The sequence below is a fragment of the Dendronephthya gigantea genome, unplaced genomic scaffold, assembly GCF_004324835.1.
Source record: "Dendronephthya gigantea isolate DGI-Jeju-01 unplaced genomic scaffold, DenGig_1.0 000083F, whole genome shotgun sequence".
NCBI lineage: Eukaryota > Metazoa > Cnidaria > Anthozoa > Malacalcyonacea > Nephtheidae > Dendronephthya > Dendronephthya gigantea.
In genome coordinates, this window is record NW_021163093.1 from 211,504 (window position 1) to 235,912 (window position 24,409).

Sequence of the window (24,409 nt, forward strand, 5' to 3'; positions counted from 1 at the left end):
ACAGATGTTTTTGAAATGAAGGTCTCTTGTGCCACTCGGGAAACTTTTATATTTAAAATCTACATAAAAAATAGTTCTAAATACAATATCTCTGGACTTTGGCACAAGCGTAGTTTTTTAGAAAATCCGCGAAACCTCGAATGTGAGGATAGCATAATTAATTTCATTAAAGCGCACGCCGTGGGTACTAGACATGAGATTTTTGAAATGAAAGTCTTTTGTGCCACTCGGGAAACTTTTATATTTAAAATCTACATAAAAAATAGTACTAAATACAATATCTCTCGACTTTGGCACAAGCGTAGTTTTTAAGAAAATCCGGGAAACCTCGAATGTGAGGATAGCATAATTAATTTCATTAAAGCGCACGCCGTGGGTACTAGACATGAGATTTTTGAAATGAAAGTCTTTTGTGCCACTCGGGAAACTTTTATATTTAAAATCTACATAAAAAATAGTACTAAATACAATATCTCTCGACTTTGGCACAAGCGTAGTTTTTGAGAAAATCGGCGAAACCTCGAATGTGAGGATAGCTGAGTCAGCAATTTTAATGAGTATATAGGGGAGAGAGATGAACAGAGTTTTTGAAATGAAGGTCTCTTGTGCCACTCGGGAAACTTTTATATTTAAAATCTACATAAAAAATAGTTCTAAATATATATCTCAACTTTGGCACAAGCGTAGTTTTTAAGAAAATCCGGGAAACCTCGAATGTGAGGATAGCATAATTAATTTCATTAAAGCGCACGCCGTGGGTACTAGACATGAGATTTTTGAAATGAAAGTCTTTTGTGCCACTCGGGAAACTTTAATTTTTAAAATCTACATAAAAAATAGTCCAAAATACAATATTTCTCGACTTTGGCACAAGCGTAGTTTTTAAGAAAATCCGGGAAACCTTGAATGTGAGGATAGCATAAATTTCATTAAAGCGCACGCCGTGGGTACTAGACATGAGATTTTTGAAATGAAAGTCTTTTGTGCCACTCGGGAAACTTTTATATTTAAAATCTACATAAAAAATAGTACTAAATACAATATCTCTCGACTTTGGCACAAGCGTAGTTTTTGAGAAAATCGGCGAAACCTCGAATGTGAGGATAGCTGAGTCAGCAATTTTAATGAGTATATAGGGGAGAGAGATGAACAGATGTTTTTGAAATGAAGGTCTCTTGTGCCACTCGGGAAACTTTTATATTTAAAATCTACATAAAAAATAGTTCTAAATACAATATCTCTGGACTTTGGCACAAGCGTAGTTTTTTAGAAAATCCGCGAAACCTCGAATGTGAGGATAGCTGAGTCAGCAATTTTAATGAGTATATAGGGGAGAGAGATGAACAGATGTTTTTGAAATGAAAGTCTTTTGTGCCACTCGGGAAACTTTTATATTTAAAATCTACATAAAAAATAGTACTAAATACAATATCTCTCGACTTTGGCACAAGCGTAGTTTTTTGAGAAAATCGGCGAAACCTCGAATGTGAGGATAGCTGAGTCAGCAATTTTAATGAGTATATAGGGGAGAGAGATGAACAGATGTTTTTGAAATGAAGGTCTCTTGTGCCACTCGGGAAACTTTTATATTTAAAATCTACATAAAAAATAGTTCTAAATACAATATCTCTGGACTTTGGCACAAGCGTAGTTTTTAAGAAAATCCGGGAAACCTCGAATGTGAGGATAGCATAATTAATTTCATTAAAGCGCACGCCGTGGGTACTAGACATGAGATTTTTGAAATGAAAGTCTTTTGTGCCACTCGGGAAACTTTTATATTTAAAATGTACATAAAAAATAGTACTAAATACAATATCTCTCGACTTTGGCACAAGCGTAGTTTTTGAGAAATTCGGCGAAACCTCGAATGTGAGGATAGCTGAGTCAGCAATTTTTATGAGTATATAGGGGAGAGAGATGAACAGATGTTTTTGAAATGAAAGTCTTTTGTGCCACTCGGGAAACTTTTATATTTAAAATCTACGTAAAAAATAGTACTAAATACAATATCTCTCGACTTTGGCACAAGCGTAGTTTTTGAGAAAATCGGCGAAACCTTGAAAGTGAGGATAGCTGAGTCAGCAATTTTAATGAGTATATAGGGGAGAGAGACGAACACATTTTTTTGAAATAAATTTTTTTTGCTCCGCACGGGAAACTTTTATATTTAAAATGTACATAAAAATAGTCCTAAATACAATATCTCTCGACTTTGGCACAAGCGTAGTTTTTTAGAAAATCCGCGGAACTTCGAATGTGAGGATAGCATAATTAATTTCATTCAATAGCGCACGCCGTGGATACTATACATGAAAGTTTTGAAATAAAGGTCTATTGTGCCACTCTGGAAACTATTATATTTAAAATCTACGTAAAAACAGTACTAAATACAGTATCTTTCGGCTTTGGGTCAAGCGTAGTCTTTGAGAAAATCGACGATAGCGTGGAATAGCATTTGGTGTATGTATGACGAATAGTGTGATGGAAAATTGGGTTTGAATATTGTGACAGTATGATAATTTCAATTTCCGTTTCAATTTTGACGGCTTTGACGACCTCTACTATTTTTTGAATTTCTTCTTAAATAAAGGTGTGCCGGATCTGAAATTTTACGTACACGTAAATGAAAGATTGGGGAATCTCTTTGTTGTGTTTTACGTGAAAATGATGAAATATTTAGGAAGATACTTACCTGTAAGTTCGTCGTATTTTGCAGCTATAATTTTCAGCTTTTATGGTAGATAACACAAGTATTTGGGGTTTATTATGTCGGCAAAACGTTACACGTTATTGCTAAAGTGTTATTTTAGCCGCAAACAGTGAATTTAGCTGTTTTTAACGATTTTGCGATTTGAATGTCAGGATGAATCTTAGGATGAATCTTAGGATGAATATCAGGATGAATGTGAGGACGAATGTCAACGCGCATTTAACGTACATCATTATATGCGATTTCGAATCTCAGGCTGGCAGACGTCTGCGTTTCAGGAGCTGTAACATTCGAGGACGAATTTGGGCCAGGATAAAAATTACATATTCGGAATCTGTGTTATGTAAGCTTTCTATCGATACCAGTTTCATAAATTTTGAAGCCGTTTTTTGGTGTTTACTTCGCTCGTATTTCAACGCGCATTTAACGTACATCATTATATGCGATTTCGAATCTCAGGCTGGCAGACGTCTGCGTTTCAGGAGCTGTAAGATTCGACGACGAATTTGGGCCAGGATAAAAATTACATATTCGGAATCTGTGTTATGTAAGCTTTCTATCGATACCAGTTTCATAAATTTTGAAGCCGTTTTTTGGTGTTTACTTCGCTCGTATTTCAACGCGCATTTAACGTACATCATTATATGCGATTTCGAATCTCAGGCTGGCAGACGTCTGCGTTTCAGGAGCTGTAAGATTCGACGACGAATTTGGGCCAGGATAAAAATTACATATTCGGAATCTGTGTTATGTAAGCTTTCTATCGATACCAGTTTCATAAATTTTGAAGCCGTTTTTTGGTGTTTACTTCGCTCGTATTTCAACGCGCATTTAACGTACATCATTATATGCGATTTCGAATCTCAGGCTGGCAGACGTCTGCGTTTCAGGAGCTGTAAGATTCGACAACGAATTTGGGCCAGGATAAAAATTACATATTCGGAATCTGTGTTATGTAAGCTTTCTATCGATACCGGTTTCATAAATTTTGAAGCCGTTTTTTTGTGTTTACTTCGCTCGTATTTCAACGCGCATTTAACGTACATCATTATATGCGATTTCGAATCTCAGGCTGGCAGACGTCTGCGTTTGAGGAGCTGTAAGATTCGACAACGAATTTGGGCCAGGATAAAAATTAAATATTCGGAATCTGTGTTATGTAAGCTTTCTATCGATACCAGTTTCATTGATATACTGCCTGTTTTTAACGGCAAAATAAAAAATAATATATTGTGTTTACGTATCGAATTTAGTGCGGTTGAATATCGTGCTAGCTTCGCATATGTTCGATTTTGTTGTTCTCGGAGGAAGAGCGAATCCTGTGGTGAATCCTGTGGTAGCTTCACACTAGTTAGTTAATGTATATGTATTGTCGCCATGTTTTCAAACTCTAAATGCGGGCTTTTCCTTTCGTGTTTGCAATTTGCAATACAAAATAGTTTGTATAGCGAATTCATGTTAAAGCCAAAACAGGTGATTTGCTTAGAAAAGGTATTTTTTAATTCGGATGTTCTTGCGGTTTTACCAACTGGATACGGTAAATCATTGATTTTTTACTTGCTTCCTGCTCTGTTATTTGCGGCTAAGAACGGTGTTGCCAAATACACCGAACACATTGATTCTATAATCGTCGTCGTGTCGCCTTTAAATGCTCTGATGAAAGACCAGATTTCACGATTAAATGCGGGTATAATTCGTGCATCAGTCCTCGACGTTAGGAACGTAGCAGCAGAAGACTCTGAGGATGCGGAAGACAAAGATGATGGCATTAGATCTGATGTTGTTTGTGACTTTCCTCTTAATGACAAAATAAAACTTGAAGAAGGATATTATAATATTGTATTTGCACACCCTGAGTCGCTTGTTTCCTGTTTATATGGACGAAGATTGATGCGAAGCATTGTGTATCAAAAGAACGTTTGTGCTATTGTTGTTGATGAGTCCCATTGCATTTTAGAATGGTAAGTGTTTTATTACATAAAATACATTGTATATATTACACAACTTTTCCTCCTATAAAAAAAGTCTTGCAATTTCAAGTGTATAGTATATATTTATAATTTCAATGTGTTTTATATTTATATCAGGGGTAAAGATTTCAGAGTGGATTATGGAAATCTGGGTGCCTTGTGTGCCACATTTTCAAATGTACCTGTCATAGCCATGACTGCAACAGCAAACCGATATGATAGGGATTGTATCAAAAAATCCCTGGGCTTAAAATCATGTGTGGAAATCATTGGCAATCCTGATCGCATGAACATAACATACAAAAAGCATTTCAGAACTGGACCAGATATTGATTCTCTCACAGAAATCCTTACTCCTATAGCTGAAGGTTTGAAAAAACAGCAGATGTGCTATCCTTTGACAATAATCTACATCCCCTTGAAGTGGTGCGGGTTTGCATATAAACTGTTTGAATTTGTTCTGGGATGTGATCAATATTATCCCAAGGGAGGCAGACCAATTCCTGAAAACAGATTATTTGCACAGTTTCATTCGCCTCAAACTAAGGAGATGAAGGATGAAGTCTTGAAGCAGTTGACATGTGCTACAGGAAGCACAATCAGGGTTGTATTTGCAACAGTAGCCTTGGGGATGGGTGTTGATATCAAAGGCATCAGAAGTGTTGTGCATATCACTCCACCATACACAATACAAGCGTATGTTCAGGAAACTGGAAGAGCTGGGAGAGATGGAAACCATGCAACTGCAGTCCTATATTACAATAATCGGGATGTTGCAAAAAACAAACCGGGGATGCAAGAAGATATTCGAGTTTATTGTCAAAACAGAGGCACATGTCTCAGATATATGTTGCTGAAATCAATGGACACAGATGAAAGGTACATTAAACCACTTTCTCCCAAACACTTCTGTTGTAGTGTTGTGGTGAAGAATGTGATTGTTGCACTTCATAGATCCTATTTAAGAACAAATATAAATAACATATGTAGTGCTGTGAAACATAATGTACATATTGATTAAGAAAGGAACACTAAACTACATACAGTTTACCAATGCATTAAGAACAAAACAAGAGACTCTCCAAAGATGGTTAACATATGGTTTTTTTACTAACTTACAGTTGCCTGATGATGACTGAAACCTAGTTGAAACATTGAATAAAATTGTTAACCAATTTTGCAGTGTCTATTGCATTGTTTTTTTAATTACCCAATGGCAACTTTATTTTCACCAATACATGTAGTTTATATTGCTAATACTGTAGAAATTATTAATAGTAATTAATAGTAATTATACAATTATTATTATTCTAGTGTACAAAAAAAACTATTATATTTTTGTTAACATAAAAACATGGGTTCTATATACAATACTATACTCTATATACAATACTATACAATATATACAATATTTATAAATATATATATATATATATATATATATATATATATATATATATATATATATATATATATAATATATAAATAAAGTGTTCTGAGTTCTACCTTTTAAGAGTTCTGATTTTCTTCTGGTTCATCAGTTTCTTCTCTGTCAGAATCTAAGTCACTAACAACAGAAATGTAATGCAATGTTCTTTTGATGTCTTTTCAACCATTCAGAAACTTTTCTTCATCAAAAGCACAAAGTGGGTTTGATGAAATTCCAGCAAATGTTGTATGTGATCTTCCTTGAACATACGAAAATGGCTTCAATTTGCGCAAATCAGCAAGAACTTTTTTTTCATCTTCCAATGAGGACTTGTGCGAGTGAGCTGATGATTTTTGTTTAATGGAAGCTTGGTTTTCAAAAACATCTACAATCTTACGGATTCCTCCAGCTGCCTTGCTCATCCTTTCGATGGCCTTCTCTGTCTTGTTTGCTCCCATCAAACTAATTAGCCCCTTCATGTCCCTGTTCCGGTTCTCTTGCAACAGGTCTATTTCAATGTTTTTACCACCACCTCCTTTCCAGTTGACTAGTGCAGCCCATTTACACAGATGTGACTCAGCAGGTGAGAGTAAAACTTCATTCTGGATGGTGGTAACTAGCATTTCAATTGCATATACATTAAATCCAGAAACAGATGAGAAGTAATACAACATCTGTTTCTGGATTAATGCCAAATGTTCTCCATTCCCATATGCCACTGCATCTTTGCAATCAAATAGAACCATGAAGGATCGAAGAAGATTGACAGAATAATTAAAAATGCCATCTGATGAGTTGTTGTCTGAGATATTTTCCTCTAAACTGTCAACATCGCTGCATGAAGTGTCTTGGAAAACATACTCATCCAAGAACTTGTCTAAGACAGTCATTAGGTGGGTTTTTTTTTCTTCTTCACTCAAATCCTCTTGATCAGGCAATGGATTATTTTCCTTTGGAGAATCGTTTACATTTTCCATCTTGAAGAACTCTAGCAATGCTTCAACAAGATAGCAATTGCCAACACTCATGAACAGCTGCTCACAGTCTTCATAATGTTTTATATCGACTGTAACATTTCTCCTGTTGAGTACCTCTCGGAAGTATCTAATGGTACCTGCTTCTCTTCCAGAGTTCTTGTAGAGTCTTTTGAAGACAGACTACAAATATAATGCAAGTTTTATTTAACTTTATGTTCTATGTAGTATTAGGGCAAGATGCAAGATATCAATGTAATAGTATTGTAACAGGTAGTAGGTGTGGTAACAAGATCCAATATTGGACCCTATTTTTTTGAAAAATTCGTCATAAATCAATCATAAGACATGATGTCTTCATGCAACCAGAAAAATCAAATCTAGCTTTAGTTAATTCTTCCTGAAAAACCTGAGATTGCTTTTTTCGAGGTTTTTATATGTTAGGTTGAAACAAAAACAAATAAATTTGTTCAAAATGTATTTTAAAACCTTTCAGGATTATAAACAACTGCTGGTAGTGTCAATGATATAAAAGAGTAACATAACACAATTTTGTAACAGGAAAATCATATCCATGACCAGGAATTTACCTTTAAGAAACTTCTTTTAGCATGCCATCCAACAATGCGATACGGGTACAAATGATCCAGTCGTTGTTTGGGTGTATGGCATCCAGAGCGAAGATCTCGTGCTCCAGCAAACCTTACTCGGGTCAACTCATCACCAAAACAGGGAATTTTCACACCTTCTAAAGGATCAGTTTGGGAACCAACTGGTGGGATATGTGATCGTGGTTGATCTGGGCGTGTGGGCACCTGAACAATAGGATGGGAAGCTGTAGATGGAGATTGATCAAAGTTGTATATGCCACTAGCTTTGCACACATCCTCTGTCCATTGCTCCAATTGATCCAAAACATCCACACAGTCACTGTACTTTTTTTCATCCTTCATGAGAACTGGAAGGGTCATAATTTCGGATTTCAAAGCTGTCTTCTCAGAATTTTCATGAAGTACAAGATCCTCTGGAATGTAGGACTTTAAACCAAATAGTTCAGTGAACTTTTGAACCAGGATTCTCGCAATGAATACTTTATACCGATTCCGAATTGTTGTCATTTCTGCATCTGACAATGAAACAATTTCACGAAAATTGCAAGTTGCGATATCTTTCTGTGGACCATTGTCAGGTAAGTGGTCACTTGGCACTCTGTTGAACACCATGCTAGTTGCACATGCATGCACACTCTTGTTTTGATGGTCTGCTCTCATGTCATGCACTTTCTCTTCCCAATCTATGTTATCAACCACATAGACAAATTTCATCCCAGATTTGACCAACTCGACAGCACGATCCAAAAAATGTTTCCCAATATCGTCAAGCACAACATATTTGTTAGAAAAACTCAAACAGAGCCCATATTTGTTGAATCGATCAATCAACTAAAAGTAAGTAGATTAACATGTATAAATATGTATCCCTGATGGCATGAATCGTAATAAATATTTTCACTACCTGGTAATTAAAAAAATTTCAGCTAAAATTCAAATGCATTTTTTCAAAGTTTCAGAGGATAAACATCAAAATAATACAAGGTTTACCAATATAAGTATGATAGTTGTAGCTTGATTAACACAACAGTAATAACAAATAGCATTCATAATAATCACTTCTATTGTGAACATAAGCTGAATAAAAGGAATGCATTATGCATGACAATTTGTCTATGTTTTAATAGTAACAGCACAGTTAGAAATTCAAAGATCTAAATAATCAAACCTACAAAAAGTTAAAAACCTTGCGGTATTGACTATTGTGCTAACTATTAATCAAACAAACTTCAAATTATAAATATGGATTTAAAAGAACATACCTTTTTAGTTGCTTTCCCTTCTGTCAGAAGAATGGTGTTGATTCTTTGAATGCGGCTCAAGTGATGACATCTCACAAACATGATAATGCCGTAAATTAGGGAAATTGGCGGTAGTTTATTTCCTGCATCCAAAATAGAACAATCGAGCAAACTTGACAATATTTTTGCAACATTAGGACACCTCGTCGAGAGCTCATTTACCACTTCTGTCATCCAGTTTGACTGACTTAATCCTGCGTATGTTCCATTCCTTAGCACGGATGGCTCGTCTTTACGGGCAATATTAATCAGTTCTCTGTTCGCCTCGTTTAATATTTCATCCAACGCAGTTATATTCTATAACAAATCAAACGCGGTATTTTACTAAATAGCGACACGTTCAAACATACAATATTTTTTTTTCGCGGCATTTGTAGTAATATAACACAAGATTTCAAAGCTATATCAATGTTTTCTTTATATTTTATATGAATTATTAATAAGACGCAATATGTAAATTTGAGAGGCAGCTTTATGTAAATATACACGACCAACTTTAACAACATGTAATACCTCTTTATCAGAAGATGGAACTTGTACCCCAAAATTGAGCGAAGTTCTTGCTGAAGGCCCAGATGTGTGCAAACGAGTTCTTGGTGGTTGGGATGCCGACGGTGAGGCTTCTAGGCACCGTTTCACTCTTGTTTCACAAGGTTGTTGCTGGCGAAATTCGTTCTGTGTTTTTCTTACAACTTCTCGAAATTCTTTAATGTGTTTAGTCTGCGCTCGCATGGTCGACACAACAGATGAGGCAAACTTGGATCTCGCAACAACGGATGGCCGCACAATTGCTCTACAGTCCTCAATAATTCTTCGTTTAGTGTACTAAATAAATTTTTGCGATGATTCGCGTCACCAATAGATCGACAAAGTCTACAGGACAACGGGTCAATCGAAGAATTTCTTGCTCGATAAATTTTTTTCGGTGTTTCCTTCGAAGCCATCGGGAAAAAAGACTTTTTGGCTTTTGTCACCCGAAACATGTGCTTCTGCTTATGAAATTTGATATGAAACTTGATATGTTGCCGCGATACACAGCTTAATAATGCAAATATAACAGAGTTCATATCTCCGTATTACTCAACTCGCATTATACTCGCAGTTCGAAACTTCGAACAAAAGTTCGCTCAAATCATAATAATACTCAGCCACCCGCCCCTTGTAAAATTTTTTTGTAACCTCCCAGAATCTGGGAGACACGTGACCAAACAATACCAGGGTCTTTTCTCAGCGGGTGTTCCCCCCAGAGTGAGCACAGAGAAAAGACCCTGGGTACGAGGTTGACGCTACGGTACCTTCTCGCTTGTCCTACAATTACAAATATATAACGTTTTAAATAACGGCCGGTTTATTTACAAGCTTCGCTTGATATTTTCTTCAAAATATAACAATATCCTCTTCAAAATATGATGTAAAATAAGCATATTCATCACAGATTACAGCCGGTCGAGCGAGAAGAAAATAAGAAAATTATAACGACGCATACGTTCATGTAAAGATTATATAACCAACGTAAACAAACATTGTTATGCGCAGAATATATGCTCAGAACGGACTTTACATCATCTTTAAATATTTTTTTCAAACTTACAAATACTACCGCTGTTCTATATAATTTGGTTGATCTTTATGTCACATTTGGCGCCCCATACCCGTTCCTCGTGTTCTAAATCACATATAGCGAGAGTTCTAAATTTTAGAACGTCGGATATATGTGACAGAGGTGATCACCTAAACAACCTGACGGCCGATTTATTTAAGGTGGCTGCTTGCCTTATATTGCGCTGTTCTATCGCCAATATGGCTACTGATAGAGCAGGTTATGATGTTTTAAGCGATGAGCAAAAGTCTCTCCTGAGGAGGTTTTATGAGGATGGCATGAAAACAACTTCTAAACAAATGCAGGAAAGAATAGCCCGTGCTGCTGACGTGGTAGGAGTAAGCTATCAAACAGTTAAGGTAACGTTTCACTTTAACTCTTTTTTATTGCACGAAATCAGTGAATCAGTATTACTGAGTCTCGGGATAAATGTTTAGCTTGCTGCCTACCAAACCGGTCAGTTCTTATCGACAAAATGAAGATTCGATGAATATCGTTTCTATTTCATACTGATATTTGCAAATACATTTGCATATATAAATATAATTCGTAGACATTATTTCCATATCATTTCCATATCACACGCACGTATATTTATCATTCATTACTAAAATTCTAAATACGTATTTATGGCTGACAGTGACATATAAATATACAAGTGAGCTATATCGTCCAGCAGTCCCTTCTCAGGAATATAATATTTTTGGCAAACAATGAATACTGCCGGTGGGAACAATCAACATATAGTTTATATTTATTCTTTGTTGTGTCAATGGACAGAAATGTTTGTGTGGCTTGTTGATATTATATTATAATCTATTACAATATAATATTTAATATAAGGTGAAGGAACTGCCTTACTGGTTCTGTGGTTCTCATTATTTCGAGTAAAACTATATAATTGTATATTATAGCATTTTATTTAAATATTTAACATTTACACTGTTTTGGTTCATCAGGCTGAGTTTTATTTTGAAGGATATTATGTAGAGATGTATAAACATATTGATAAATCAGATTGATATAACATATTACATACACTAACATTTACTGTATTGCAGAAGTGGATTGGGAATGAAAGGATGAGACGAAAAAGGAAAGAAATTGGAGAGACTAGTAATTCTGTTCAAACTGAAGCCCTGCCTGCCAAATACCCTGCAAAGCGGGTAACATCGGGCTATAACATGTTTTCATCTAAAATCCTTGGCTCTGGTAAGCACAATCATTCAAATATAGAATGTATATTGGAATTATTATAGCCAGCTTGGAGGTGGATAAATGTAAACTTGAACTTGCTTTCTCCATTCCACATGTTTAGAACTGCTCAGCAATGTTGCATGACATAAATTGTGCTTTATTGAACTTTCGAGCTTTTAGCAAACCAAGACACTCTTGATTGTTTTTAAATAGTTGGTGCATAATTTAAATAAAGCATTTTTTGTTCTAATTTGTACAAGGAATATAAACATCAAAAGGGAGAGCATGTGAATAGGGGCTAATATACATGTATGAAATACATTATTATATACAGTACAGTGTAAACATGTATAATACATAGGCCTGTGCAGTAAGAACGTATAACATGTTTATGCAGGGATATATTTCTGTGTGATGCATGGACAAAATGTTGGTAATGTAATTATATAAACAATTGCAATGATCCCTCTCACAGTCTAGACAAAACAGCTTTCACTGTATATTGTAGTTGTGAAAATACAACTAACAAGTTCTGATATTTGATTGGGTTTACCATAATACACAGTGCACATAGCTGAGGGTTTATCTATGGAATGATTTGAAAGTCTTTATTTTGGTGATCCTATTTTATGTTGTGTACTGTGTGTGTGGGTGAGCTTTCTCACATGGAGAGAGCCTGCTTCTTCCATTTTGGTAAATTGAGTATTGGTAAAATTGTATATTTAAAATTACATATTTCTTTAATTTATTTTATGGTGATATTTGTAATTAGACTATAAACCATCATAATGTTGTTTTACATGAATGTAGGTCAATTGAATCTAAGGCAGAGAAAATGAGCTTGGTTGCTTCAAAGTGGAATCTCTAAGTGACAATGAAAAAAGTGTTTGGCGAGACGAGGCAAAGAAATGTGAAAGTGCACCAACAATGCTTACGTCAGAAGAAAAACGAAAGCAAATTGTAAAGAGCAGGAAAAACCTTATTAAAGAGGTAATGATATATTTTGTAACCCCACATATAACCACTGCAATAATACATACATTTTCTATAGAACATACCATATTTCCACAATTTTCAACAATTTTTTTTGTATTTTTTTATGTTTTTCAGTCACAGGTTTAATTAAACCTTGAAAAAACTCAAACAAATCACACTTTAGTAATAATATTTTGTGGTCAACATTTGTTCAAAATATTTAACAGGTGTGAAAAAAATCATTTTTGTAGAGTACATATTTTTAGCAGACAGTTTTTATGATTTTCACATTTTATTAAATCCTTCATTGAATAGCTTATGTATCTTGAAAGCCTTGGATGTGAGACAGCAGTTGTGATGTATGACTCTGAAACTAGGACTGTCAATCAATATGGGTCAGCAAAAGGTGCACAGTTTCTGATGGCAAATGAAACAATTCCTTTAAAGTTTATGAACTTTTTTGGTAAGAATGATTGCAATATTTTGTAAAAATGCCACTACAGTAGGTCTGATTAGCAAAAATAATTCTGCAACTGAGTTCTTCAATAAGTAACTTGTTGCACTTGATGAACCAGGAGGGAATCGTTATCACAATATAAATATAATACCCCGGCCTAACATAAAAGAACAAAAATACCTGTATATTTAGAGAAGGTTTATATTTGGAGATGAGAAGGCAAACAGAACAGCAAATGAGGTCATTTTTATTGCTCATTTTTATGCATAATATATTGAGAAAAAATGTTTTATTGAGTATTAAAAATTATCTCATTTCTCGGTGTTACATATTTTTATATTTTACAAAAATAGTTCACCAAGAATTCCATCTAAAAGCATTTTGCCCTCTTTATGATACATGTTAACCTGATTAATTGTTTGAATGTTTATTAATTATACATGTAGATGCAGCAAACAGTAAAGTACACAAAAAAGTACACCAACAGTGATGTCAGAGACTTGTTTAATAAGAAGTACAGTGAGTATTTTTCAGCCTGCAATATTGTTAGTAATTAGTTTACTGTATCAACAACAATTACCCAATGATGTACATGATGCCACTACGGTATCTCAGTCATTGTGCCTGTTAACAACAAAATTGTTGCAATAACATTGTTAATAAACATGAACAACAATGATTGACTATCTGGCCAGCTTGAGCATAGGCATATGGACAGGGTGGAAGCACCTTAGGTAGAATGAGTTTGGCAAAAGATGTGGTAGGATTAAATTATTATGACAACTACGACAGGCACCAGTGGCAGTTTCTTGACAGACAGAGGAATTGTACACTTCCTCAGCTCCTAAAACAACAGCTTGTATACTGCAATGAGTTTGAGGTTGTTCACACATTGTTGAAAACAACATCAAACAGACTGTGTGACTTGTTACTAATTTGCCTCATGTTACAGGTGAAGCCTGTGGGGAACCTGGATCCCGTGTGCCATATCTAAATGGACGTTTCAGTGTAACTGGCCTTCCGGATGGTGTGGAATTCTCTAAGCCGAACAATTATGGGGAAGACAAAATAAAAAAAAAATGAGATGTCAAGAGAGCATAGCTTTCCATATCGAGGAAAAAGCACAGAATCAGGTGGTGACATGGCTAAAGATGGAATTGGAATACTAGATAAAGAACTACCGGGTGGCGCAAAAAAAAGTTAACCTGTTTGATTGAGTATAACTTCAAAATTAAAATAGCTATTACATTAAAATTATGTTTGTTATATTCTCTAATGTCTAAATTAAATTTTGATATATAGCATGACGTTTTACATGCAGTTTTGACCGAGATATCGCGGTTTCAATTTAAATATACATTTTCGAAAAGTGGAATTTCTTAAATTTCTTCGAAAAGAATTTTAAATAGAAGTATTTGACAGATGGATCATCAATCGTGCCGCATGGTCAGCAACCGAACAATTTTGGAACAGCTTCGTGCAGCAATTGTTACTGAATGCCGCAACATCAACCAGGAAATAATCCAACGGTCATTTGACACCATGCATGGTAACGCGAGCAAGACGTTGCATCAATGCTGGAGGGCATGCTTTTCAAAATGAATAGACGTTGAATTGTACGGTAGAAAATGAACGCATAGTACTTAGTTGTTGTGTCCTTAATTAAAAACGAACTTTATTATCTGTTCTTATTTAGCTAATATGCCATTTTTTACTCATTTTTGCACTTTTCAAAAGCACGTATTAAAAGTTAAACGCCGATATCTCTGGGAATACTGTATCAAAATACACATGGTATATAACAAATTTTAATTTAGACATTCACGAATCTAAAGAAAGTTATTTCAGAGTAACAGGCCACTTAGTTTTGAAGTCATACTCAATCAAACAGGTTAACTTTTTTTTGCGCCACCCGGTACAAACTGCCATTTGTAAAGTGATTGATGAGGAAAAAGCTAAGCAAGTACTCAGTGGAAATTGTCAGATAGAGGAATCTGATGTAGAGGTGACAAATCTGGTGCTCTCGAATGAAGAGTATGAGTTGTTATCTGACAAATGCAGCAGCTGGTTTACAACAGACGCAATGATTGCATTGAAGGCAAATCACAAAGCATCATGTGAGCATGAGGGATATATTTTACGTGTGTACACAGACTCAGATGATGCATATTGGCTCTTCTATTTCCCCGGAAAAATAGCTAATATTAAGATGGAGGAAAACGAGAAAATTTGGGGATATTGGCTTGATGCCACTATTGAGAATCTGATGTATAAGCTCCTCATGTCAAAAGATAAAGTGCCAATTCACTCTGTGAACATTATCAAGGAGAACAACCTAAATAATTTATTGTTTTTACGAAAAGCCATCTTATTAAAAAAAACAGTGAAGTCAGCATTCCGGAATCATTCCACAATTGTATATACACTACTTTAAACAAGCATGGTTTTATTTAATTATTAACATAGTGTGGGCATTATTCATAAAGCATAAAATTTGTTATGTAAAATGTAAAATGTATAACATTATGTATTAAAAGTTCTCACTTCACTATTTTTCTAAGAACAATATATTGTCGGGACTGAGTGAGTTGGTGACACGCACTGCACAGAAATGGGAAGCAAGTTATAGGTAAATTAAGGAATCTGCACAAAAACCAGTTAGTGTCGAATTGTGACTCGACAGACGAAAAGTAGTCGTGAAATATTAGAAATCAGGGGTAATTTTAGAAATGTTGTACGAATGTTGTGTTTTTTAAAATATCGTGAAAATACACCCCATTTTAACTAAATGGCCTGTTTAACGTAAATATATTAGGAAAAGAGGGTAAATTTCGGAAATATATGGTACAAATGTTGTTTTTGTGTATTATATCGTAATAATACACCCCATTTTAAAACAAATATAAGAAAATCAGAGGAAATGTTTAGATTTTTTGTACGATATCGTGAAATACACCCCATTTTAACTAAAATGAACTTTAACGTAAATATTAGAAAATGACGGGGTAAATTTCGGAAACTGTGGTACAAATGTTGTTTTTGTGTAATATATCGTAAATAATACACCCCATTTTAAAACAAATATAAGAAAATCAGGGGTTAATTTCAGAAATGTGTTGTACGAATCTTGTTTTTGTGTATTATATCGTGAAAATACACCCCATTTTTTAACTAAATGAGCTGTTAACTAAATATTAGTGGTAATTATTTGTACGAATTTTTATATATCGTGAAAATACACCCCATTTTTAAGTAAATGAGCTGTTTAACGTAAATATTAGAAAATGAGGGGTAAATTTCGGAAATATGTGGTACGAATCTTGTTTTTGTGTAATATATCGTGAAAATACACCCCATTTTTAAGTGAATGACCTGTTTAACGTAAATATTAGAAAATGAGGGGTAAATTTTAGAAATATTTGGTACGAATGTTGTTTTTGTGTAATATATCGTGAAAATACACCCCATTTTTAACTAAATGACCTGTTTAAAACGTAAATATTAGAAAATGAGGGGTAAATTTCGGAAATATTTTGTACGAATGTTGTTTTTGTGTAATATATCGTGAAAATACACCCCATTTTTAAATTAATGACCTGCTTAACGTAAATATTAGAAAATGAGGGGTAAATTTGGGAAATATGTGGTACAAATGTTGTTTTTGTGTAATATATCGTGAAAATACACCCCATTTTTAAGTAAATGAGCTGTTTAACGTAAATATTAGAAAATGAGGGGTAAATTTTAGAAATGTTGTTTGTTTTTGTGTATTATATCGTGAAAATACACCCCATTTTTAAGTAAATGAGCTGTTTAACGTAAATATTAGAAAATGAGGGGTAAATTTTAAAAATATTTGGTACGAATGTTGTTTTTGTGTAATATATCGTGAAAATACACCCCATTTTTAAGTAAATGAGCTGTTTAACGTAAATATTAGAAAATGAGGGGTAAATTTCGGAAATATATGGTACAAATGTTGTTTTTTTGTAATATATCGTGAAAATACACCCCATTTTTAAACAAATAACGTATTTTCGTGAAAATATTAGAAAATATATGGTAAATCTTAGAAATGTGTGGTACGACTGTCGTTTTGCTTTAAATATATCGTGAAAATACACCCCGAGATATTGAATTCTAATAATGTGCATGGTAATTGGGTTCCTTTAACATTCCACAATACCATATATTATACCACAAATATAATGAACAACTTTGATTCTGCATGGAAATAAAATGTTTCACGCATTACGTCAATTGTGACGTATATTTTATATTTTGACATAGGTAATTGGAACCATATTGTAGTTTTTATATAGTTATAAGTTAATTTGTAACAATTGTCTGAATTAAACAAACTAGAGAAAAAAATTAGGACGTTATGTATATGTGGGCAAAAGGGGAACATAATGAGTAATTTGTTGAATAATTAATTGCAAATTAAGGGGCGTAGAAATAGAAATAAAAATAACCAGATGGGGTAGTTGGGAATTTGTTGGACAACCGCCGACCATGTGGTGTGTTTGGAATAAAATTTTTTGTAAAAAGGGTTTTGTTTGTGTATGATGGAGTTCTTCAAGAAACTGTATAGTTACGTGTGTAGTAATAGGTTGTGTAGTGTTGACACCAATAACACCAATAACACCAATAACGCAAATAACACCAATAACGCCAATAACACCAATAACACCAATAACGCCAATAACACCAATAACACCAATAACGCCAATAACACCAATAGCACCAATAACACCAATAACACCAATAACGCCAATAACACCAATAACGGCAATAACACCAATAACGCTAATAACGGCAATTAATAACGCCAATAACACCAATAACGGCAATAACGGTATAATAACGGCAATAACGCTAATAACGGCAATAACGCTAATAACACCAAAAACGGCAATATTATTATTATTATTATTATTAAAGGAAAATTACATCGCAGCCCTAAGGCTGAATTTCGTAATATTTAATACAATTTCTCAGAGAGAATGTGGATTCGACAGTGTTTCCCAAACGTGAAAAGGGTACACAGTAACCATGTTTATTATTATCAAGGAATTCGTAGGGTGATGTCTGGCGAGAGTGAGAACTCGTCTGAAACTAATATGTTGCCGTCATCGGAGACGCAAGGTAAGCTACAATATAAATTAAAACATTTGTTGAAATGAATGATGTAAAAATGAAATAATTCCCGTGATAGCTTCAGTTAGGACTTAGCTCATTGACCCAACCAGGTTATGCACCTATCAATTTAGCCCCAGGGTGGGGTGTCTTACCTAGGGCCAGGGGATCTTGACTTTTTTTGCTACAAAGTGTCAATTTCCCACCCCAGGGCCAGTCTGCAGAGTTAGGCACCTTTCAAGCACCTTTTTGCTTTCCCAAAATTTGATAAGCAGCATATAGCAACCCCTCCATATGGTCAAAGTCCCCCCTCTCGTGGCATCTTCAGTGTTCAATTCCCCTGGGTATGCCCCCCCATGGGGCTAAACATTGATAGGTGCATTAGTATTCTGTGCAACTATGGTCCAATATTAACAGGTGTTGTTGGCAAACTCTAATACATTTAATTTTGATAACCTACAATATCCAATTGGCCACAAGTTGTTGACCATCACGACCAGGTCATCAGTTTTTCTACAATATTTCATTTCATTTTGTTTGTTTTTGTTGTAGTTAGTCAAACCAATAAACAAAAAACAACTGTACTCTATGAAATACCAAGAAGAAATACCAATGCTAAAATAAAAATATAAAATTACAAAATGTAGAAATAAGTAATTATACATACGGATATAATATTATTTGACCAGATAAGAAATGTGACAGGTATTATAGCATACTGTGGTGACCATACTACAGGATACACTTATTTACATTTATGGAATCATAAATATATAACTATATGAAGCCATACTCGTTTAAAATGGCATAAATTTGGTCATGGAATGGCTCAGGAAGATTTACTGTTGTCTTAGTCTTAAGCAACAATGTTTTTTGTAAAAATAGAAAACTACTTGAATTATTCTCCTTTGTAATAATATTCAAAGTTTCAATAGATACTTTGTTTTTTGACATAATAAGCTTGAATGTCAACTTGTCTTCAGTTGCATTTAACCAATATCCCAAATTTGTTGTTGAGAATGCTGGTTTAGAAGATCAGACATCTTCTCAAGAAAATAAAACAGCCAATAAGCATCTTCTGTGTCAGTATAGACAGGCAGGATGTATCCCTTATGATTAGACAATGATTTATAATTGGCTGCCAAAGCAGTCAATGCATCTTCTGTGAAGCAATTTCTGTAATTTGTTGTTAACAGATTATACTCCACGTCAGTGAGTGCAAGATCTGTGACTTCCATATCACTCTCCTCGATGCAAATTTGGTCAGTCACCACTTGTAAAGCTTTTTCTTGGTCAACCACCTTACATAAAATATGTTGAAGTTCAGCTTGTTGGGGGTCGATTTCTTCAGTTACTGCAGCATCAGAATGTGTGATGCTAGGCTCTGGTTCAAGTTGAAAAACTATGCCTTCTTGAGCATTCATTATTGCTTTAACTTTCTCTTCCCCATAGTTATTTGGCTTTCTAAACTCTATTCCATTAGGAAGACCAGTTACTGTGAAACCTTTTTTCAGGTATGGTACACGAGACCCAGGTTTCCCACATGCTTCACCTATTATAACATTTAAAGAAAACTTATTATAGATATTTCAATTATTAATTACTTTTACTGTAGGATACTAAAATCCTATTCACTGGATATTTATTTAACAATTAACCCGTTGCTACTAGGAGCTTTCCCTTGATGAATAAAATCATCTGGCATTAGACAGAGTAAAATCTACGAAAGGGCCAGTTGCAGCCCGCCTGGGCAGCGATGGGGTTAATATGCCATGTGATACTACTAGTTTACCCTGCACACTTAGCTTTTATAGCAAAATTCATAAAAAAAAATTTAGCATACATTTCAAATTAAAATACTCACTGTACTTCTTGTTAAACAAGTCTCTTACATCGTTATTAGTGTAGTTTGGACCCCTGTTTGTTGTATCTAAAATAAACATAATATACTGTAGTGTCAAAGTGGCACTACTGACAGCAGGCTAGCATGTGTCACTACAGACTCTACGCGAACGCACAAGATGGCTGTGGGTAGAGTTTTGCGTGTGCATTCTACATAAAGCCCTTTTGTGCATATGTGTAGAGTGTGCACAGACTAACAGCAGATGTGTTCATCCTCAAAGGCCTGGTTGCGAGCATTTAAATTTTTATGCTAAAAATACGCTTACCGAAAAAATTCATGAACTTCAATGCCACTGCATTATCTTGCAGCAGAAACTGTGCTCCTTTTGCTGATCCATACTGGTTAACAGTCCCAGTTCCAGAGTCGTGCATAAGAACTGCTGATTCACATCCCAGGCTTTCAAGATATGTTAGCTAAGAATTAAAGATATTAAAATTATTAAATAATTATTCTATTATAATTAACCCATGGGCTTTTCCATGATGACTGATGAGTATAATCACCTGAGTCCCTTACATGAGATATAGTAAAATCTGTTAAGCCATGGCCAGCAAGGCCACCTATAACTGGCCACAGATTTTATCCTGTCTAATACCAGGCAATTTTACTTGTCACAAGAAAGCTCCCACCAGCAATGAGTTAGTGGTAATGGCAAATAAAATACCATGTAGCAAACAAATTTAAAAATGCAGTCATCATTTTAAAAAATGCATTCATCATTTTAAAAAATGCATTCATCATCATCTTAACAGGGGTATCCACAGTTATGGTTAGTTATATTTTGGACTACAATATATTATCTTTTCACCTCTTTAATGAGATTTTTTTTTGACTTTGCAATTTGTTTTTTTTTCTCTTCCAATGTTAGCAGTGATGGCACAACTCTTTTAATATTCTTAGCTTCATTCTGCCAAACACTTCGTTCACTATCACTCAGAGACTGCCACTTTGTAGCAACAAAGGTCATTTTCTCAGATTTTGACTCAATTTCCTTACATTCATCTACAAAGAAAATGACATACACTGTAGTCATTGATGAACATTCCTCACTAATTAACCAGTTGCCAGTGAGGCCGGTGGCAACAAGCAGCTCGATAGATTAAGCTGCTCAACAGATTTTACCCTGTCTAGCACCAGATGATTGCAGTGGCATAGCCAGCCCGACTATTTTGATCATGCTATGCAAATTTTTCTATGTTTATATAGATTTTTAAATAAATGAATAAATAAAAATATTGCATTGCATGACCAAATAGTTGGGCTGGCTACGCCACTGAATTGCACTCATCATGCAAAAACTCCAGCCAGCAATGGGACCGGGTTAATCTCCCAAAGATGCTGTATTACTAACACCAGTCGTAGAACTTACAGCTAGTTACAAATACATGTAGTATAATAAAGCTTTTTTATCCAGAGCTTTTCATATTGCTATGCTCTCATACCTGAGCTGAGGAGTTTTGATGTAAATATGTTGAAACCTGAAGTTGAACGCTTTAGCGGAGGACCTTTAACAACATGGCTTTCTGATTGCCCAGTATCTTCTTGCATGGTTTCTACTCCTTCCACTACTTTTCTTTTCCTTCTCTCATTTCCAATCCACTTCTGTAACATTATATATGTAATATATTTTTACTTTTAATTAGCCAAATTTGAAATTTCCAAACACTGTATGAATTGTTTTTCTAGCCAATTTAAAGTAGGTTAGGTAGGGGAAGGGACATGTCATGGCAAAAGACTTTCGAGGGAAGCAAATCACATGGTGATAATAATAATACTACATAAAGAACACATTTATCATTCGTTGGAATCTGCCAGGGCAGTGAGTATACAGTATATTATTCACAGTTGATCACATTCGGCGCGGCCATACTTTATCATACTATGAATTTATGCAAATTAAGCAATGGATTATGGATTATTCATGAATTTTAATAAACTGTCCGGAACTGTTCGGAATTTTTTACTAGCACAATGTCAATACCTATTGTCCTATTTCAATAACTGTATTAACGAGACAGTATCAGTGTGAATGAGTGAAAGGGGATGTGTATGTGACTATGTCATACACGATTTTTATCAAAAAATATTAAACAATATGATTGTAAATGTTACCTTAACTCTTTCGTAGCTTAACCCAACCTCATCAGCAGCTCGCATTATCGTTTTGTGCATATCCTTTGCTGTAGTTTTCATACCGCTGTCATAAAAAGACCTTAGGACACGCTTTTGCTCGTCAGTTAAAACATCATAACCCCAATATGTGATTTAGAACACGAGGAACGGGTGAATTTTGCAACGTAAATAATTACTTTCGGAAAGCGGCGGTTTGGGGATCCCATGCAAAGCATGGATATGATATGGGTACACCAGATTCGGCGAGGGCGAACATTACAATATAATGAAAGAAGATTTTGTTAATTATTTGTTCAATAACATGTACAGAAGTCGTAACGTAGAAGTAGATTGGGGATCCTAGCTGACGAGATAGGGAACAGGAGAATATAACCACTGATTTTGCCGTTTCGTTAAATCAAAAGACTCAGACCACAAATAAAGCAGTCCATTACAGAAATCATTACGTATATATAAGTGCGATGCTCACTAAAAACATCAAATAAACTGCATGGAGCAGTAAAACATGTTATGTAAACACTCAGCCAAAATGGTCAGTTTTAACTTACCGCAAGGTCCTTTGTGAACAACTTTGAGATCCCCTCCGAACTGACAAGCAGTCTCTTTCAATACGCAAACATTGGGATATGTATTGGCATCTGATCCACATACTGGACGGAGCCGCCTTCTGGGACAAGGAAAGGCACACATGCCCTGAGTTTCCTCCGGCTTTGGCTCTAAAATAGAAATATCAAGCATTATTTTAAGCTATTGTGTTCAGAATTGCATTCAGTAATCTGAGAAATAAAAAGTACAACCGATCCTGGGATATTGTGGAGTTTTTAGCAGCATCGTGATGTATTTTAAGAGCGCTACCTTGATTGAAGTTATGGATCATACAAGAACGACCGCGCTGACGGTCATAACGATTGGGAGCTTTCAGCTCCGACGTGACCGTTTAGGCATTGGCACAACCTCGTTGGCATTTTCCTAATTCCCGGGCTTTAAGGCTGAAGGTTTTCGTACACATGCAACATACAGGGGCCGGTTGTACGCAAGCTGGATAACGATATCGATAACCGTGTGGAGTAAAATAATACAAAGAATTATTCTGTCTAAAATGTGCGCATGTCTAAAATGTGCTCCTTCGGCTTCTCTCTCTAAAATTTGCGTATGTTGGTATAGCTATTTGCATGCATACGATCTCAAAGTGAAATAAGGTCAATGATTGATGATATTAGTAAAAGATTAAATTTTTTTTTACAACATGAGAAAATAAACTTATCTATATACCTGAATTCCTTCCCACCTCATGATCAAACCGAGGTAAACTCCTTTAATTCGTCAGTTTTTACACAATTCACTTACTACTACTTCACATTAAGTCGCATGCACGGCAGCAACTTCATACCCAGGGGATGAGCAGAATGAAACAAAAAGCCTTTGAAAATATTGTATAATTTATGCAATAAAATAATTACCACCTCCCCATAGTGGTGCTTTTTTTAAGGAAATTACTTTAGAAATTGAAACCCTGACTCTGATTCATATAACACTTGCACATTGAGCATATTTAAAGGTACACGGATTACCATAAGTCTTGCCGTCTGTACCACATTGAGGATTGTATTCCAATGTGCAAATTCCTTGGCACTTTGGATCTAAAGAAAATATAAATTTGTTAATGAAGGCTAATAAGTTGCTATTGTAAGCGTCATTTGTAAAACATTTTCGCTGTTTTCAAATTTCTAGCTCGACTGTGAATTCAACCAGTATTTGTCTGATGTTCCTGATTTAGACAGTGATTGAGTTTTATGTTCGATGGTAACCTGAATTTCTATCACTTCTATAAACCTAGCAGACGTTTCGCACTTACCGCAACGCCCTAGATGATCAACCCTGATTTTTTCATCGAAATCGCGAGCCGTCTTCTTCATCAAAAGATAACCTGCGTATGTATTGCCATCTGATCCACACATTTCTAGCCATATGTCTATCGGATAAAAGCCAATTTCTGCAAAAAATATA

General features: G+C 35.0%; 3 protein-coding genes and 1 long non-coding RNA gene across 4 annotated transcripts; 2 read left to right on the forward strand and 2 right to left on the reverse strand.

Moving 5' to 3' along the window:
* The first annotated feature begins 3,843 nt into the window (after positions 1-3,843).
* On the forward strand, positions 3,844-5,704 carry LOC114532999 (ATP-dependent DNA helicase RecQ-like). The gene is made up of 2 exons (XM_028554575.1): positions 3,844-4,674; positions 4,801-5,704. The coding sequence occupies exons 1-2, from the start codon at positions 4,091-4,093 to the stop codon at positions 5,702-5,704; spliced, it is 1,488 nt and encodes a 495-aa protein (XP_028410376.1). The 5' UTR covers positions 3,844-4,090.
* A 587-nt stretch (positions 5,705-6,291) lies between these two features.
* Positions 6,292-9,499, reverse strand: LOC114533000. Its single transcript, XM_028554576.1, has 2 exons — positions 7,677-9,499; positions 6,292-7,269 (listed from the first exon to the last, which is right to left on the reverse strand). The coding sequence occupies exons 1-2, from the start codon at positions 8,409-8,411 to the stop codon at positions 6,292-6,294; spliced, it is 1,713 nt and encodes a 570-aa protein (XP_028410377.1). The 5' UTR covers positions 8,412-9,499.
* Positions 9,500-10,554: 1,055 nt separating this feature from the next.
* LOC114532983 lies at positions 10,555-14,463 on the forward strand. Its single transcript, XR_003688017.1, has 5 exons — positions 10,555-11,810; positions 12,606-12,785; positions 13,086-13,233; positions 13,674-13,746; positions 14,180-14,463. It is a non-coding gene; the product is annotated as an uncharacterized LOC114532983 (long non-coding RNA).
* Positions 14,464-21,133: 6,670 nt separating this feature from the next.
* On the reverse strand, positions 21,134-22,510 carry LOC114533002. Its single transcript, XM_028554577.1, has 4 exons — positions 22,382-22,510; positions 21,712-21,871; positions 21,188-21,271; positions 21,134-21,153 (listed from the first exon to the last, which is right to left on the reverse strand). Exons 1-4 carry the CDS (start codon positions 22,460-22,462, stop codon positions 21,134-21,136), a joined length of 345 nt encoding a protein of 114 aa, XP_028410378.1. The 5' UTR covers positions 22,463-22,510.
* Positions 22,511-24,409: the final 1,899 nt, after the last annotated feature.

Coding starts and splice junctions, on each gene's coding strand:
- LOC114532999 (XM_028554575.1), top strand. CDS start 4,091: ATGTTTTCAAACTCTAAATGCGGGCTTTTCCTTTCGTGTTTGCAATTT. Junction 4,675..4,800: donor TCCCATTGCATTTTAGAATG/GTAAGTGTTTTA, acceptor TATTTATATCAG/GGGTAAAGATTTCAGAGTGG.
- LOC114533000 (XM_028554576.1), bottom strand. CDS start 8,411: ATGAAATTTGTCTATGTGGTTGATAACATAGATTGGGAAGAGAAAGTG. Junction 7,270..7,676: donor CTAAAAGAAGTTTCTTAAAG/GTAAATTCCTGG, acceptor TTATATTTGTAG/TCTGTCTTCAAAAGACTCTA.
- LOC114533002 (XM_028554577.1), bottom strand. CDS start 22,462: ATGAAAACTACAGCAAAGGATATGCACAAAACGATAATGCGAGCTGCT. Junction 21,872..22,381: donor TAAGCTACGAAAGAGTTAAG/GTAACATTTACA, acceptor ATAATGTTACAG/AAGTGGATTGGAAATGAGAG. Junction 21,154..21,187: donor TCTGAGTGATAGTGAACGAA/GTGTTTGGCAGA, acceptor GAATATTAAAAG/AGTTGTGCCATCACTGCTAA.